The sequence below is a fragment of the Callionymus lyra genome, chromosome 16 (genome assembly GCF_982586985.1).
Source record: "Callionymus lyra chromosome 16, fCalLyr1.hap1.1, whole genome shotgun sequence".
In the NCBI taxonomy this organism is placed as follows: Eukaryota; Metazoa; Chordata; class Actinopteri; order Syngnathiformes; family Callionymidae; genus Callionymus; species Callionymus lyra.
In genome coordinates, this window is record NC_141833.1 from 2,362,562 (window position 1) to 2,380,721 (window position 18,160).

Consider the following 18,160-nt stretch of genomic DNA (forward strand, 5'->3'; position numbering starts at 1 on the left):
AGATATTTAAACGACTTTAACTAGTGGCGTAACCAAGACATGTACGACTCCTTTATTACAAACCAAAGCCGTTACTGTCAACTTTATTGAGGTATTTTTTTCAACAAAAAAAGGAGTTTATTTGGACCACTAAAAAGGCTCTATTAACTAGGAACAAAGCCCATAATAGCGCTTTATTCTGAGAATAATCACAAATACATGACCATAAATATTTCAGATGAATTCAACAATCAACATCCAGTAGCTCATTATGGTTCTGTTACTGTTTTTGTTTCACTTGATTGAAATGTTTTGGCGTCATATAGCCACACAGTGTCGATGCCCTCCCCGAGAGTCTGTTCAGGGACCCAGGTAGGAAAGGGAAATCTGCAGGCCACCACTTTAGCAGTGCTGGGCAACTCGTTGGTCAGTTTTACTTCCAGCTGCTCCATCTGAAATCAGTGAAGTACAGATGTTAAAAATCCAGTTCCAGAAAATCAAGGAAAAGCCTGAACAAATTAAAACGTCTTAAGATATAGTTTATCACTTTATTATCACGGTCATAATTTGTAGTTTCAAAAGCACGTTTGTTGTTGGTTTATTTTCATTATTATTCATTATCTTGTGCCTCTGATCTATTGTATGTTTCAAATTAAGAAAAAAAAAAAAAAGGTAAAACTTTATTGATCCCTCAGGAGGTCTCCTTCGGGAAATTGTTTAATTGTTTAAAATACATTTTGATTTCGATTTTCTCCCAGTTAATAGGTTTCAGATCATTTAAAACAGCAAGTTTAAGATGGAAAATAATAAAATGTAATAACATTTCAATGAGAAATTTTAGAGAAATTGATAAATAAAACATTTTAGGGTAGTTTAGGGACAGTAGTGGAGCGAAAAGATTATTCTATTCCATGATAATATTTGTCCCTTTTTTTTCTCCTTTGATCTATGTTCTTTATATTAAATTCAATAAAGTTAATCTATCTATCTATCTATAATGTTTCATATACAGGTACATCTTACAGGTACATCTAATTTTTTTGAGATGTACCTGTAAGATTACTTTATGAGGCTATAATATGCAGTAAATATCACAAGTTTCAATAAATAATTAGCTCTAGATCATGTTGTCTACTATCTCACAAAATATCATAAATACATATATATTACAGTACATTTCAGATCTACCAACATGAGGTAAGTAAATGTCTTGACAATTATGAGATATTTTACACCATGAAGGAGGACATTTTCAGTTCTTTCTAGCAGATCTTTTCAAATGAAAGCTGTAGTTACAAAGATGTTCTTTAACAAAAGTTACTCACCATTTGGGGAACTCCGAAGATGACAACATTAGAATATTGTGAAAAACTGGCCTGGAAAAGAAAATGAGAAATGTATCCAATATTACACGCATTCGTTTATTAGTTTCATATTCCTAATTATGTATTAAAATATGTCAGATCAATAGTTTAAATACATTTTATTTTTTAATTAAAGAAGAAAGTGTCATGCTTCGACTGCGATAGTCCAAAATCTGAGCCATTTTTGAAGATGACAAGTTCATGACACTATAGGTTCACTTTTTTTCAATTTCTGAAAACTTAGAATCCCTGAAAAAGCTGACCTTCCACAAGTCTGATATATGGAAGCTAGTGGACTGGTGGACTCCTTCTCTCCAGGCTCTGTAGCGTGAGAACCACACCAGCCAAGGATTAAGCTCGAAGCCAGAAGCCTTGAAGCCCGATCTGGCTGCAGCAATAACCTGGATGAGGGCAGAGCATCAAAGAAAAGATTTACTTTATAAACCATCAACACTACTGAAGATGGTTACAATTGTAAGGCCTAATTTAATGTGATGTGCAGTCAGTGGACATTTCTCACGAAAGGATAATAAACGTACTATCCTGCCATCTCCACTGCCGATGTCCACCAGAGTCTCACTTCTGCCTCGCAGTGCTCGAAGGACGTTCTGCACCTGGGCGGTGGTCGCGGGGACGAAGGGGAGGCAGAATCTCCTTAAAGCAGGCGCCACAAACGGAGCAGTGACCGCATAAAGGGCCACAATTGACCCCCCGACCACGCCTGTTACAATCAGACCCAGTTTACTCTTGGTCTTACTTGTTTTAGTGGACTCCTCGAACAACTCTTCTTTTAACATGATGTCACCGGTATAAACTTAAACATGTACCGCCATGAACACGAAGACGATTGATTATAAAAATGATGGGTATTATAGCGAAAATATTTTGAATGCATCAAAATGCATAACGCTTATATATACTTGTATTAACTATTGTCAACAAACACCCAGTTCAGGGTCAGTGAGCGTCATCGCGCTGTGCAGCGCAATAATACTCTCGACGAGAAAACATTGAAACATACCAAAGGTTCCGCTTTCATCACAGTAAAATATATATAGTTAAAGAACAAGGCTAGTTACATTATTATTATTATTATTATTATTATTATTATTATTATTATTATTATTATTATTATTATTATTATTATTATTATTATTATATTATTATTATTATTATTATTATTATTATTATTATCACTAATGATAATAAAACTTGCATATTTCATTAAAATGCACTGAAATACTTATCTAAAATTAAATTTTAGATATTAAGTTAAGCTCTTTGCTGGCATCATTGAAGGTGTGTGGATGTTATTTTTTCTTTCCATGTCAATATTTGACCTAAAAAAGAATAAAAGAGTGATGTAACTTGTCACCATCTCAAGTAGCGGATGGACCACAACCATAAGAAATGTATTGCTTGAAATGTTACGTGCTTCATGGCTTGCAATTGACCTGAGCTACCTTTGAGATCTAGTCAGTGGTAAATAAGTCCCACTGTTTTTAAAGTGATTCTGGAAAATAAATCAGATTTCCCAATCCAAAGTTGACAAGACTGGGATCAATGCAAACTATAGGGTCATACTTCCAAGGCATGCTGACTGATGAGGGGAATCAGCTTGTTACATAAGTGGATATACAGCTTTAACTTTATCACTAAAATAAATGTTTTGTTTTGAAATATTTGATTTGTTTATTCAGGGAGATCTTAGCCTGTCCCCCACACACACAGCAACAGTAGCATCTTTTGTAGCAACGTCAGGTCAGTCCCAATAGCCAAAGTCAGAGATCCGGAGAAGAAAAGAAAGAAACACAAAGAAAAAAAAAGAGCAACATTGTGAATTTTTACTAAAGAGTAGGTGGATGTTCTGTGAGAATTACGTTTCTTTCAATTGTGTAGAACATGGTATTCTGCATATTCACATGAGATTTCTATTATTCAATCAAACAACCATTGCAAGGAGTTTTTTCCAGCAGCTGTCTCCTTATTCAGACAGTCCAGTGCAGCAGCCACAATAGAAAAGAAAAGTGGAAAGCCGTTGACATCATTTTAGTCTAATAATCGATAAGATGGTTGTAATCGAAAATATGGTTTGATGGTTTGACATTTTTAACCTTGTTCAGTTGAGGGAGCTGGGAAATCAACTACGAACAAAAACATGTAGATGAGAATAAAAGTGTGAGTACATGCATAAAAAAATCACGTGGTGCTAACATCAACAATTCACTTAGTCTGCTAGTGTGTTTGCGACGTCTACAAGCTACCGTCCCCTTGTCCACCTTATCAATTACGGAGCTCAATGGCGTGTAGAAAAATATTTATCTTGTTAAATAAGCTGCATTGGATCACCTAATTTCGTAACTAAATTACATATTTAGATTCCCCTTGCATTTTTCGGAGCAGTTGACGGAGTGTTTACTTCCACAACAAATGCAACAAGATCTAATTTTCCATCTGCAAACAGCTACATGTAGCTTTAATTGAGCTCTGAACTGAATCATCCTGATAACTAAGACAGACCATGTTAAAGTGACATATTTAATAAATTGAGATTTAAAGAAAAATATTCTATAAAGACAGTCTAGATCGACTAAACATGCTTTTTAATTTTAAAAGATAATTTTAAATAAGGACGGAAAAAGGAGCATTAAGTTATTGGGCTTTGTGCCAAATTTTTTAAAAATGAAGCAATATATATATATATATTTATTTATTTTAGCCTCAGCAGCAACTTGTTTACGCGATGATGACAGTAAACCAAGGGGGAAATAGTAAAAACAAATTCAGAACAACATATGAAAATCATCATATTTCAGGAAGGTTATCATTTTTACAACACAAATTTCCCATTTGAATCCCAAAATTAGTATTTTTGTTATAATACAGTGATGACCTATTGTCAAAATATTGATGGAAATAAAAACTAATATTAGTTAGTTAGTAATTGAGTGTCTTAAATTGATCTTGGACCGTTATTGTTTTCATTAGTATATGTCTCTTTGTATAAAACTCTCTTTAAATTTAAATATTTACATAAAACAATGTGCTTAAGCCCTGTCCACTGAAAAAACTGTGTTTCTTGAGAAGAAATCTCATCATCATAACCACACCCACTCTGCTGTGATTGGTCAAAAATCAAGGTTAGTTTTCACCACAGTAAACCCTTGTGTACACACAACTAAACAAAGAGATTAAGTTTTCATAGATCACAATTTTATCAAAAGTCATTCGAAAGTGTACGGTGGACCATTTGGTCGTCCCCCGGCATCCCATGGTGCATCTGATAATGGTGAACGTGGTGTCTGCTGGTGGTTGGACCTCGGGTCATCATGAGGTCATCGTCCATCTCACCTCTGTACCCCTCAGCTGCGTCCTGGGAGTAGCTGTGCTTCATGACGACGATGTTCCTTCGTCCAGTCGGGGTGTTGTGGTGAGAGAGGTGAGGGGACTGTTGGCTCACCATAGGTGGAGGCACCGCTGTCCCCATGTCACAATCAGTGGTGGTCTCTAGGTTACTGCGGCTCCCGTGGATACTGCCGTGCACGCTCCCCTGAGAGCCACAGTGGTGGTCGCGAATGCATTTGGAAGAGGAGCGGCGGAACTTCTGACATTTCTCAAACTCCTCAGCTATTGCAGCGTCATTCAGGTCACCTGATGGATCACGCCGCAAGGTGCATAGCTCGTAGTGAGGGGGCTCGAAATTTGGGTGGAGTAGCGCCGGGTCAAAGTCATCCCTGAAGTTAAAAGTGAAATTCGGAATTAAAAATCAAAAATCACGTTCAGCAACTTTAGTAGATGGTGTTTGTTTTCAGATTAAAGGTACCTGCGGATGATGTATTTCTTCCGAGGTTGTTTTATCTGAATGACGACTGAAATGATGAGCATGATGAGCACAAGGCTGCAGGTCACTCCAATGATGCTAAGGTTGGTGCTGTCCATTGTGTCCAAAATGCTGGGCTTCCTCTTCTCTGCAGGAGGTCAGGAAAGCAGTTAAAACACAGTTTTGTGGATCATATCAGCCATTAAGTACCTTTGCAGTTGTTCTCGTCCCAGGGGTAAACACAGTTCTGGATGCCATTGCAGACTAGAGTGTTGTTGATACACATGTTGCTATGGCAGAAGAAGGCTTCAGCTCCACACGGTGCTGCATCAGATTTTTTTTTGTAAGTTTAGAGTGTTCTTACAATTTATTATTTCAGAGTTTATTTCAATTTTGTTATGAGTTAACTCATTTCTGTCAGATATATTGATACTGCCAATTTCTCTCCTTATGGTTCCGCATTGTACCTCGATTGATAAAAGGCTCTCATTCACATGTTTTTGGGATCTACTTTCATTTTATTTTCTTTATTTTCTCTTACATCTTTGGAATGTGTAAACTCTAACTCTAATCCTAACCCTAACCCCTCAGATAAACACTTTACCTTACCCTAATCCATTACTCTAACCATTGCCCATGCTCCTTACTGGAATCCTTACCCTTGTACTAGCTTTTTCCCCAAACAATACAGTGATACTCTTATTTTAGTAAGCTAAAAGGATCACTCACGCTCATGAAAAATGGTGTACAGGATCCTAAATCTACTGTTCCTGCTTCCTTCGTCGGCCCACATCCGTACCACACCCAGCGATGTAGTTAGCATGACATCGTTGGCCACCGTGGAGCAAAACTTGTTCTTCAGGTGCTCCACAGAACTGCTGCCATCATAGATTGCAACAAAATTACGTTTGCACTCATTTGAGTTGTGCATCTCGTACTCCAGAAAACGTAAGTAGATCTGAGAATGAAAATGATTGAAACAATAAATGTGAAGCCTTGTGAAATAAAAATACATGTCACTATTTGACCCATAAATTTACTGAATATATAATAATAGTGTCAGGGTTGTCACAGTTTAAGTAAAGTTTCCTAAGGAATAGAAAACAAAATAAGTCATTTTTTAAGTTGTTATAAATCTAAAAAAGCCAATATCTCTGATTGTTTTTTAATAGAAGGTTTGAGAAAACAAGGCTCTTCACCAGATCATGTATCCCTTCCAGAATCTTTGTGACCATCACAGCATATCACAATGAGAAAATATATATAGAATAGTGTTCATATGCCTCAAGCCCGTTTCACCTGTGTTATCAATCATTGTTGAAGTCTATTTACGAAAGATCAGACTTAATTCTAGTCTACCTTTCAATTTTATTGGATTTATCTTGAGCTTTGTAAGTGGATTAGCTTTTAACAAGGATGAAATCCTTGCAATATAGAATATTGAAATAGGGGCCTTAAACTTGCTTCTATTTGCAGCCAATAACATGAAAGTAAAAGGCCTGCAATTTCATCTAAGTCTAAGTTTGTACCCTGTATGTTAAGGCAAAAAAGATGATCACTATGTTAAAAATAATCATGTATAATTAATTATTTAAAATTCTTATTCACATTAAGGAAGCAATACAAATCTGCAAAACATCTAATAACAAAATATTAAACACAATTTGAAGAATTTCCCCTTCAGCCAGTTAAGTTTTCAAGCCCTGATTAGATGTTCAGGTATATATATGTATGGTTAGATTATAAAATGTGTTTTCTTATTGATTAATCACAAAAGTAGAATATTGAGCATTAATATATATAAGAAGTATATATACACCAAATCAATTAATTCAAATCAAACATATTTTTAAAGTGTCATTTACATTACATATAAGGAAATGCATTATTTGTGGACCTTACAGAAGCATTGGTTTGACACTGACCTTTGCTCTGGGCGGAGCCTGGATGTACCACCGGCAGTCCACTGCTTCTGTTGCCTCTGCCTTCGTATCTCTGTATATCTGAGATGACTCCACAATTCCCTCTGGTGTTGTCATCTCAAACTCACAAACTGTGGACCGCAAATGACTCATTAACATTAGTGTTATGGTTAAGAGGATTGTAAGTAAGTAAGTAATTTTTATTTGTATAGTGCTTTTCCAGACCAGGGTCACAAAGCGCTTAAACAATCAAAACACTATTCAATAAAGTATATATTTTAAATATCAAGATAAAACTGATAATACAACAGGAGTTCCAGAAAATCAAGAAAAAGCCTGAACAAATAGAAACATCTTAAGATTGTCTTTCTTTAACAAGAATGATATCCCCCCTCATACATCACTTTATCTGTACTTTGGTGTAATGTCTGATCATTTGTAAGGTTGGTACTTATTGATGGCTCAGGTACCTAAGTATACATAGCAATTGCTCAGATGATCAAAGGAACTTGTAAGAATAAAAATACTTACAGGGCAGCTCCGGAACATCAGTCAGATCTTTAAACTCTGGGTCTGAGACAAAGACAGAAAATGCTCCACGTCAAAATACAAAACTGAAAAAAATTATGCTCTGCCAATTTTGGTTAGAAACTTTGAGAAACCAGGTAAATAGATGATGTTCACACTTAATCCAGATAATGGGAAACAACTTGGAAGACGAGTAGAAAGAGAGTAAGGGATTACATTTGGATTAACTTATTTTCACTATGACTAAGTTGTTAGTGCTTAACATGGTCCAAAAGCATACAGAGGTTGATTTTGTACTCGAAATTGTCTGTAGGTGTGAGTATGTGAATGTATTTGCGTCTGGGTTTATTGCATTGACCACTGCCCAGACAAAGACTTGCATCAGACAAACAACATTAGCTCACTGGTCTGGGATGTTTGACAAATGATATAGAACTGTTATACCTTTCACGTGCACGGTATGCAGTAGAAAGTCAACTGTATGCAGCGACAAGACACATTAGGATGCGAGAAGTTAATATTTTAGATTTAAAAAAACATCTGATATGACTATTAAACGCATATTGCAAAAATCAATAGCCGCACAGTGGGGGTTACTTAATCCTTCAGTCAGGATGTTCTCTCTGTGTGCCTTCATTTAGAAACTATGCTCCATCTTCCGGCAAAATAGAGAATCAGAAGGCAAGGTCAGAGATATTGTGTGCTAAACCTTTGTCTGATGAATCCACTTGCTAGGTGGATTATAAATCCTGATTCACTGGCTTAGTTGAGGAAAGATTAGGTTCTGGCAGAAATTACAACCTGGTGATAAAAACTGCCCCATCTGCATTGAAATGTACCTGAAATCCAATTTACAAACATATTCAACTATTCTATTTACCGACCTATCCGTTTTAAACAACGTTTTTGTTACTCCTTAAATATACGAAGAGCCTGCAAAAACACCATCCCTTCACATATACAAGGACTCTTATTAATCCTCTCGTGTTTCTTTGCCGTCACAGCCTGCAAAGATTAGGCACTTTCCTGTGTGTGTATATGTGTGTCTGATCGCAATAATATATTCTCGTGGGGTTTTACAAAATAAATAACGTTGTTTAGATTAAATTTACGTAAAGCTTTGGCTTTATTGTTGAGGCTGAAATGTGAGGAGGACATCTGGAATTACACATATTCAACAGAAGATTTACTATAATGAAAGAAACGTCTCAGTTTTCCCGCTTTGACAGCCTAAGCTTTATTGAATATGAGCGTAAAACATGCAGTTACTTTTTCTGGTATTTATTTAAAATAGATTGGATACCTGATCCTGCAATTTGTTATTAGGTCAAATCTCATTTGTCTGGAAACTACTACAGAGAGATATAAGACTACAACCAACCGACAGCTGCTCTATTCAAAGTCCTATAAAATAACATTTTAGCTGGAGCATGATTTCTCAACCATTAGTTTAGTGATGTACCGAAACACTACTTTCAACTTATTAAAAATGGTCATTTATTATTTTCCCAATTAACACCTTTGATTCACACATAAATACAAATAATTCAAATGCTCTTTTTCTGATTAGATTAGATTAGATTTGATTTACTTTATTAATCCCTTTGGAGATCTCCCTCAGGAATATTATTATTTAATTATCAAAGCCCCTATTTATAAAATTGAAAAAATATATCTGGCTCCCTCTAGTTTTAGTACAGTGTCACTCCAAAGTTGTAATTTCGGTTTTGCCCTTTCCAATTTTCGGTGGTATATATTTGTTTGATAAAGAATAAAATAGCAATGAATAAAATCTTTCAGAGTTTTACTGCGCGGACCATGATTTTTTATAATAAACCAATTATTACAGCTAATATGGAAGAAAAAATTGTGACTTGTGTCCACTCTTCCGTTACATATTAACTCGCCTTCTGGCTCTTAAAAAGACACAAATTCTTCTAGTGAAGCAGATGAAAAAACCATTTCAGAAGTTCCCCCACAATTTTCACTTTTGGGTAATTGAATAGTCAATGAAGCTTAACTTCACCATCCTGCAGCGCATATGAGATACAGTTAGATATAAAAAATAAATATATAATTTAATAAATAATTAATAATTCATATTGACAATGATTGTCATGTGTGTCTTATTGTGAATGTCTTTAAAATAGCATAAGAAAAAAAACATGAAAACCCAGTATCATAAAATATATTTTTTTTATTTTAAATGTTAATGCACTTAAAAATGTTAATGTTGATTTGATTTTCTCTAGTAGGGTGCCTTTCTAGGGTATACAAATGTGACAAGGTTTTTTTCAATCATGCAGAATTTCTTGTTCCCGCAATATTGGGTTACAAAGAAAAAAGATCTATATGTTCAGAGAGAATTCTTTTCACATAAAAATCAAGGCAACTGAAATAAATCCCCGGTAAATCATAGAAAAAGTAGGATTGCTGACGTGTTCATACTCGCAATGTTATTATTCCTAGATCAGAATGTAATCTGTATTTTTCTCTTGACCAGAGAAATCTCACATAAATTAATGCTCCTTTTCAGCAGATGAATTCACTATATTCTGCCATAAATGTTGATGCAGACAAGAGATTAGAATTTGGCATGAGATTCTGATTAGTTTTGGTGCAAACAGATGGGAATCAGCTTTTGCTCAACTGCCAATAAAAGCAAGGATCTTTTCAAAAGAAAAAAAAAGGGGGGGCAGACTTGTCTTGAGTTTCTTTATTTTTAAGGTGAAATATTTGTGATTGAACTATATTCATCTTTAATATGATAAAAGAAAGTTGCCTGTGGTCCAATACAGTAAATATGAACAAATTCTAAAAATTAAATGAAAATTAAAAACTGGTTGTTCACAGATGCCTTAGATTCATCTTGGCAGAGACAGATATCAGGATAGAATGAGAGATTAATCGTAGGTGCCCTATAAAATCTGCCGGTCACAAAGTCTCCTTTAAGCTGCTGCTGCAGAGGCTCAGCAGCGACAAGCTGTACTGTACAGAAGACAAGCTTTCATTAACTGTGCATCTGTGTTTGTCTGTCTGTGTTTGTATGTCTGTCTTTCTGTCTGTGTTTATTAGTGTCTTTCACGACAGTTAAATCGCCTGAATAAATGTAGATCCTACATCAATCCAGCAAAAATGTCTTATAGCTGAGGTCAAAAACATCCTGCATCACATTTGTTTCATGAAATGAAAGTATTAAAACCCACCAATGCGAAATAAGGAAACATTGTTTATACTTAAAATTCCAAATTGAGTCATTTAGGTTGACTTCTTTAAATGATCCAAAAATACGCTTTAATTTTGAAGGCCTTGGTAGCAACCTCACAATTTTGTCTGCCACTTTTTGGCCACTTGTGGCTTTACCATTACTTAAAAATGTAGGATGTCTAATTACATGTTATCTGTTTCTGTTATTTAATATCGTCAACCTTAATCTAAATCTATCGATACCCACAACCAGCCTATTTGTGTCTCTCGGTCAAATCCAGAAAACCTCATCATTTGTCTTGCTCTTTTCTCTCGATTCTAATCTTAAAATCAAGACCTCAGTATCATCTCTGCCATTTACTTTTTGAATCAACTAACCTAACTAAAAGCGAGTTCACAAAAAACCCGACTTTAACAATACTGTACCCATGCCACTGATCCAGAGTGGTTGCTGGTTTCTGACTAAATAATGACTTCCTGCCGCCACGTAGGTTGTAGCTCAAGTATCAGGTCAAACCTGGGGGCAGGTCTTACATCATTGAAGTGTCAAAATGGAGGATTGTTATGGCAGTATCGCTTAGTCTAATGTTGATGTAAGAAAAAAAAGCACCAAAAAGGACTTCTGTCTGGTTCAGAACCTGTAGAGCAGGGGTCCCCAACATTTTTTGTATCGCGGACTGGCAGATAGAAAGAAGTAAAAATACAATAACATGACCTACGTAAAATACAAATATGTGCATGAAAAAGTAATTCCACCATAACGCTGAATCATAGAGAACTGTGGACTGATTACAACAAGATGTGTATGTTGCATCAATGTATATTTCATTGTATGTCGAAAATGGTGTTCTATATGTGTGCGTCTCCTGGCTTTTAGAGACTTTGTGTCAATGTCTGAGCATGTTTGTTTTTAAGAATGATTCAAATAAGGGCTCTGTGACAGAAGTTTAGTTTGTAGAGTTTCTGTTTTACTCATTTTCACTAGTCAAGAGTCATATGCTAATGTTATTTCAGAGAAAATCTGTTTTCTTTTTCTAAATTAAACACTTTTTGGCAGTACCGGGGGTTTGGGTCCACAATTTTATTAGGCTTCTACAGTCTGTTGAAAATCAAAGCTTTTTGTTGAAGTTCAGATTAAAAAACTTGGTTGTTAGTGCAGATGTTGTTTTGTAAGAAACCAGCGAAGATTGCTGGTCAAGTCTGAACACTTTTTTCAGTTCCAGTGCATGAAGAATATTTTGCACATCATCTTAATTGGATTGAGGGAGGACAGAAATCAGTCTTTGTTACCACTTTCCTGTCTCTGAAAGGCAAAAAACCCATCTTAACTCACCTTGTGTGAAGTTGTAACGTGCCGAAAACCCAATAGCCTCAAGTTCTCCATCCGCGACAAACTTCACGAAGAGGTACCGTCCAGTGGAGCGGAGCTCAGCGGGGCTCTCCTGACCACAGAATCGTCCGATGATGGGCGAGAATAAAAATGGCCCATCCCTCACCTCGATATGGTCAAATTTACAATCCCAGGAAGGTTCGATTGAGAATTTCTCGTCAAAAAACAAGTCCACGCACTGTCTGGGAGCAGCTGTCGAACAATTCTCGGTGATTGATGAGATTTAACGTTGTTTTGATTTCAAATTAAACTTACCTTCAATTATGTAGATGCATTCTCGCTCCGGGGGGTATTTATTAGGGTAGTTGGGTGATGTGAAGTACCCCCCTTCAGCCTCCTTTACCCAGGCACCACACTGGCCAGCAGGGGTCACACCTGAGTTGTTCTTGACTAGACGGCCAGAAAACAGTAGACATTGAATTATATGTGTGTGTTTGTGAGACATGGCTCTAGAAAATGAGAAAAAAAAAAAAATACATCTCGTTACATGCAAAAAATATTTTTTTTTTTTTTTGGAGAAAAGGAAGTAAGTGTTACTTCAACCAACACGATTGGTCAAAGGATGTATCAGTCCCAAGTGTCTGAAGTTTGTTCTAATATGACCACAAATTACTGTTGTGTTTTTCTGTGCAATGACAATAAAATGAAGTCTAAGTCCAGACTGAGTTTTCTGAGATAGTCAAACAGCTGAAGGTAATTCTCTCAATTTGACAGGTCAATGAAAAAAACAGGTTTCAACCAGCCATCTTTTTATTGTAACTGCACATTGTCCTTTTAAAATAAACTGAACTGAACTAAACCGTAGTTCCTTTATACTGCAAAGCACAAGACCGTCAGGACTTAAGGACTACAGACCTGTCGCCCTGACTTCTGTAGCCATCCAGTGTTTTGAGCGTCTTGTGCTTCCCCACCTGAATAGGATTACAGACCCCCTCATAGATCCACTGCTGAGACATCCAATAGATTCGCTGATAAAGCTCTCAGTTGGGCCTGCATAAGATATCCTGATCCTGCATATTGACTATTCATCTGTGTTCAACACAGTTAACCCTCATCTCCTCCAAAATAACTCTCCCAGCTAGATGTGTCCAACTGCCTGAACATATGGTCACCAACTTCCTGTCAGACAGGAAGGATCTGGTGAAGCTGGGGAAACATCTCTCAGACCATCAGAAATTGTTAAGGCTTTCCTCTCTGACTCTAGCTTACCCCCTGTATCTATCTAACTGTATTCCCTCAGTCAAGCTTGTCAAGTTTGTGGACGAATCCGTTCTGATCAGACTTATCTCAGACAAAGACAAGTCCTTCAGGGGTGGATCGACTGGTGACCTGGTGCACTGAGAACAAACTGCCGCTCAATGCTCAGTGGACTGTAGAGATTGACCGTGAACTTCCAGAGAGGTCATCATGACTTCCTCCATCACCGTTTGGTAACCCGCTTCAACAGTTATTGACAGGAACAGAATGCAAAGGCTCATCCATTCTGCTGAGAAGGTGATTGGCTGCTCTCTTATATCACTGCAGGAACTGCACGGCAGTATAGCAGCTGACCCAGGACACCACTTTTATTTTCTACCCTCAAGCAGGAGACTTGTTTCAGGAGCAGATGATCACGATTAAAAAACTCATTTTACCAGTCATTGCTACATGCTCTTAAATGTTTATTTTAGTGTTTAATGAAAAACATTGTCAAATCAGCATCTTAACTTTTTTCTTCAGTTAACAAGTCAATTATTTGTGCGATTTTGTGAAACAAATTTGTTCTTGTATTTCATCATAACTGGGAAATGTTGTCAAATGATCACCTAAAATATTCCCTTTTATCTAACTTAGTTTATGACCAACACAGCAAAAAGTTTCCTTTTATATTACTGGCGAGAAACATTTTCGAATTTCTGATTTAAAAACTATTTCAATACTCACAGGTATCAAAAACATAAATACATTCCATTTAATTATTTCATTTTAATATTTAGAGTCATAGAGAGACTACAAATTTGAAACTAAATTGATTTTTTTTGCTGAATTTCATATGTGTACAGAAATTTCAATTGCACTAAATCTGCACAGGATTATTGAATTGCTGTCTCTTTTAGGGTTTCTGGACACACAGCTGACTACAGAGTCAACCATGAGTCATTAACATGTGGATATTTTCATGTGCATAACTTCATATTTATTATATGGTTTATTTTGTGCAGGAAGATTTGTGTTATAAATAAAATAAATAAAAACAAAACATACCTTGAGATTTTGTTTTTGTCCCAAGAGCACCAGGAAATGCAGGTGAGATGAGACCTGCAGCTGCAGAAAAAAACAAGAACAATTGTTGTTGTTTTCAGTTTTCAAAATGAATTTATGAAAACCAAAACTTCAAACACACTTACACAAGTGCAATAAAAGTTCCAGCCACATATCGAAATGTGAGTCGCCCAAATTCTTCTTCAGCTAATCAGAAGATTTTCCAGTTGTTTCAGCATCTCAGGTCTTCACTGGGACTGTTGATGGATCAGGATTCACTCCCGCGGTCTGAAACTCCACCTTCGACAGTGATAATCCTCTCTGGGCAGGCACCGGTCAAATGCGGCTCAGGCCACTGGAGAGGCCAGTGAACCAGGGGCCAAATAGCTGCCAGATGTCGCCCTCCAGGGGCTGCTGTCGTCTTCAGCATGGCTACAGATTTATTGCAATTTTATACCTGCATTAAATCCGTACTATAACTGAGATTTTCTATTGATACTATATCCTGGCCAAAACGGTATTTATAAATTAATTTATATATAAGAGATTATTATTATTATATTTTTTTTTTTCAGTGAAGTAGTACCACATGTCATCAACAGAGAGCAGCAGTGTCTTTAAATCACTGAAAGAAAATAAATGTAGTTGAAGTTATCAACAATGGGTTGGTTCTTTTTTGCCGTTAAAATACTCAACCTTTGGGGAAAAAAAACGATAATATTGATTAAGTAGCTGGGATATATATGGATAGATATAAGAAGAATATTAAATAACAAGGATATTAAAAAACAAAATGCTTTATAAATAAAGGTTTACATTATTAGTAAGTAAGTAAGTAAGTAATTCTTATTTGTATAGCGCTTTTCTAGACCAGGGTCACAAAGCGCTTAAACAATCAAAACAATATTCAATAAAGTATATACTTTAAAGGGCAAGATAAAACTGATAACACAACAGGAGTTCCAGAAAATCAAGGAAAAGCCTGAACAAATAAAAACGTCTTAAGATATTTCTTAAAGGAGTCAGTAGATCCATCAAGCGCAAAGAGAGAGGAAGATCATTCCAAAGCTTAGGAGCAACAGCCTGAAAAGATTTCTCTCCTCTGGTCCTTAACTGTGTGCGAGGACCATATTAGTATATAAATACATACGTTCAGCCGAACGAATACTGAATTTACAGTGTATGTGTAAAAAATGTTATTGTTTTAATGAGTTTATTATGTCTTTTCTATATAAAAAAGTTGACGTTGGAGCATATGAATTTGAAGGAAGCAGTATGGACACACACAAACACACACAAACACAAACTTATATAAATGTTCCACTGTATGTAAAAGCATATGAATTGAGGCTTTGTGGTGGTCTCGCCGGGGAATACCAGGCCACCCTGCTGCTACTGGCCGCCGCTGCTGATGTGATCTCTGACAGGTTCACCAAACAAGAACACACAACATCAGGGCTTCTCTTTGCTGATCCAGGTAGTAAGTAGTAGTATTTCACATGTTATTGTTTGAAATATAATTATTTACAAAAAAAAATAGTTTTGCACACTGACACTGATTCCCAGGATAACAAGCCCCAACCGTAAGATCAAGACACCAATATATGTATTTGTATTTGGATGACCAGCATCAAAAACAAAGCATTTTTAGTGGAGTTGGATAACAATTCAAAACATTTTACCATTTTGTTTTCTTGTTTTTTTTTTACAATGGATACTGTTTCTTCTCTATTATTGCTCAGCTAATATACTTGCTAATTTAACAATGTTTTTTTTTACCAGACTCAGTCAAGATTTTGTTTCCTTATTGACTATGATCAAATTCTTTTAGAACGTGAAGGTCAAACTATTATATAGATATAATATAGATAAAATATCATCGAATAATATAATTTTTTTAAAAATGGAGCACCCAATCATTGTTACTTCACAGCCAAACTACAGCAGCATTTATTTTATTTCTAAATTGTTTCCTTGTTAATAGGCCACGCAAATCTGAACGGGAATTTTCCTAGATTGTCAAATAAAGATAGATTTCACCCAGGAAGTTTCATTTGTTTATTTTGTGTGGCCTCCATTATTTTCCAGAACTGCCTTAATTCTCCCGGGCATGGAGTCTACCAGATCTTCACAGGTTGCCACTGGAATGCTCTTCTACTCTACTTTGCGCTCCTCCACCTTCTGCTTGAGGATGCCCCAAAGGTGTTCTATTGGGTTTAGGTCTGGAGACATGCTTGGCCAGTACATGACCTTAACCCTCAGCCTCTTTAGTAAAGCAGTGATCGTCTTAGAGGAGTGTTTGGGGTCATTATCATGCTGCAACACTGCCCTGCGACCCAGTTTCCAGAGGGAGGGGATCATGCTTTGCTTTAGTATTTCACAGTATTGGAGTTTATGTCAATGAAATGTAACTCCCCAACACCTTCTGCACTTATACAGCCCCAGACCATGACATTCCCACCACCATGGTTGACTGTAGGCATGACACACTTATCTTTGTACTCCACACTGACGCCACACATGCTTGAGACCATCTGAATCAAACAAATTATTCTTGGGCTCATCAGACCAAACAGTCTTTAGCGAACTGTTTACGGGCTTTCTTGTGTACAGACTTCAGAAGAGGCTTCCTGCGGTGACAGCCATGCGGACCAATTTGATGTAGTGTGCGGCGTATGGTCTGAGCACTGACATGTTGACCCCACACCTCTTCAATCTCTGCAGCAATGCTGACAGCACTCCTGCATCTATCTATCGAAGACAGCATTTGGATGTGATGCTGAGCATGTGCACTCAGCTTCTATGGACGACCAACGCAAGCCTGTTCTAAGTGGACCCTGCCCTTTTTAAACGCTGGATGATCTCGGCCACTGTGCTGCAGCTCAGTTTCAGGGTGTCGGGAATCTTCTTATAGCCTTGGCCATCTTCATGTAGAGCAACAATTCGTCTTTTAAGATCCTTAGGGAGTTCTTTGCCATGGGGTGACATGTTGGAACTTTCAGTGACCAGTATGACATTTTGGAGGGAAAATGACCAGCGGTGCTCAATTTGGACATTTAGGGGTGTAGTTTCTTAGGGGTGTTCTCAGTTTTGTTGCCGGTGGTTTGGACATTGAGTTATTTTGAGGGAACAATAAATATACACCGTTATATTAACTTTACACAGACTACTTTCCATTGTGTCAAAGTGCCAAAGTGTCATTTTGTCAGTGTTGTCCCATGAACAAATATATTTAAATATCTGCAGAAATGTGAGGGATGTACTCACTTTATATATGATTGATAATATATATATAGGTATATCTATACTGTATAGACCCAAGACCTCCAGTGGAGACAGGCTTCTGACACCTTTGCTCTATAAAATTCTTCTTCCAGTGCAAGAGGAAACATTTCTATTGTTTACAGGTTGTGTTGACAAAGAGATGTTATTAGTAGGCACACTGACATCAACATAACACTAATTAAGAGAAAAAATACGATCTGACCAAGGTATATGAAATACTATACCAGAAAGGGTTTCAGAAGCAGGAGACAACAGTGGGAGACACTCCCGTCAGCTCAAGAAACAGATGCTATGATGCACAAGGCCCAAACAAATTGAACAATAGAAACTGAAAAAGTTCCTCAACCACCGCTTGAGGACCGTTTCTCTGAGGCATTTATTATTGGGCCACAAAATGAGAAAAAGTCAAAATGTCTGGAAGGTG

At 36.7% G+C, this 18,160-nt stretch overlaps 2 protein-coding genes across 3 annotated transcripts; both read right to left on the reverse strand.

Annotated features, from left to right (window-relative positions):
• Positions 1–67: 67 nt before the first annotated feature.
• LOC148063207 (ATP synthase subunit C lysine N-methyltransferase-like) lies at positions 68–2,306 on the reverse strand. The gene is made up of 4 exons (XM_087811183.1): positions 1,883–2,306; positions 1,607–1,744; positions 1,305–1,355; positions 68–431 (listed from the first exon to the last, which is right to left on the reverse strand). The coding sequence occupies exons 1-4, from the start codon at positions 2,138–2,140 to the stop codon at positions 249–251; spliced, it is 630 nt and encodes a 209-aa protein (XP_087667309.1). The 5' UTR covers positions 2,141–2,306; the 3' UTR covers positions 68–248.
• A 2,254-nt stretch (positions 2,307–4,560) lies between these two features.
• LOC148063208 (neuropilin and tolloid-like protein 1) lies at positions 4,561–16,949 on the reverse strand. 2 transcript variants are annotated; one of them, XM_087810446.1, is made up of 10 exons: positions 16,892–16,949; positions 14,455–14,514; positions 12,466–12,600; positions 12,154–12,402; positions 7,617–7,658; positions 7,089–7,216; positions 5,893–6,121; positions 5,374–5,487; positions 5,167–5,311; positions 4,561–5,077 (listed from the first exon to the last, which is right to left on the reverse strand). In XM_087810446.1, exons 1-10 carry the CDS (start codon positions 16,932–16,934, stop codon positions 4,561–4,563), a joined length of 1,662 nt encoding a protein of 553 aa, XP_087666572.1. In that variant the 5' UTR covers positions 16,935–16,949. The 2 variants fall into 2 exon arrangements, with proteins under 2 accessions (XP_087666572.1, XP_087666571.1); XM_087810445.1 differs by lacking the exon at positions 16,892–16,949 and adding an exon at positions 14,598–14,634.
• Between the last annotated feature and the right edge of the window lie 1,211 nt (positions 16,950–18,160).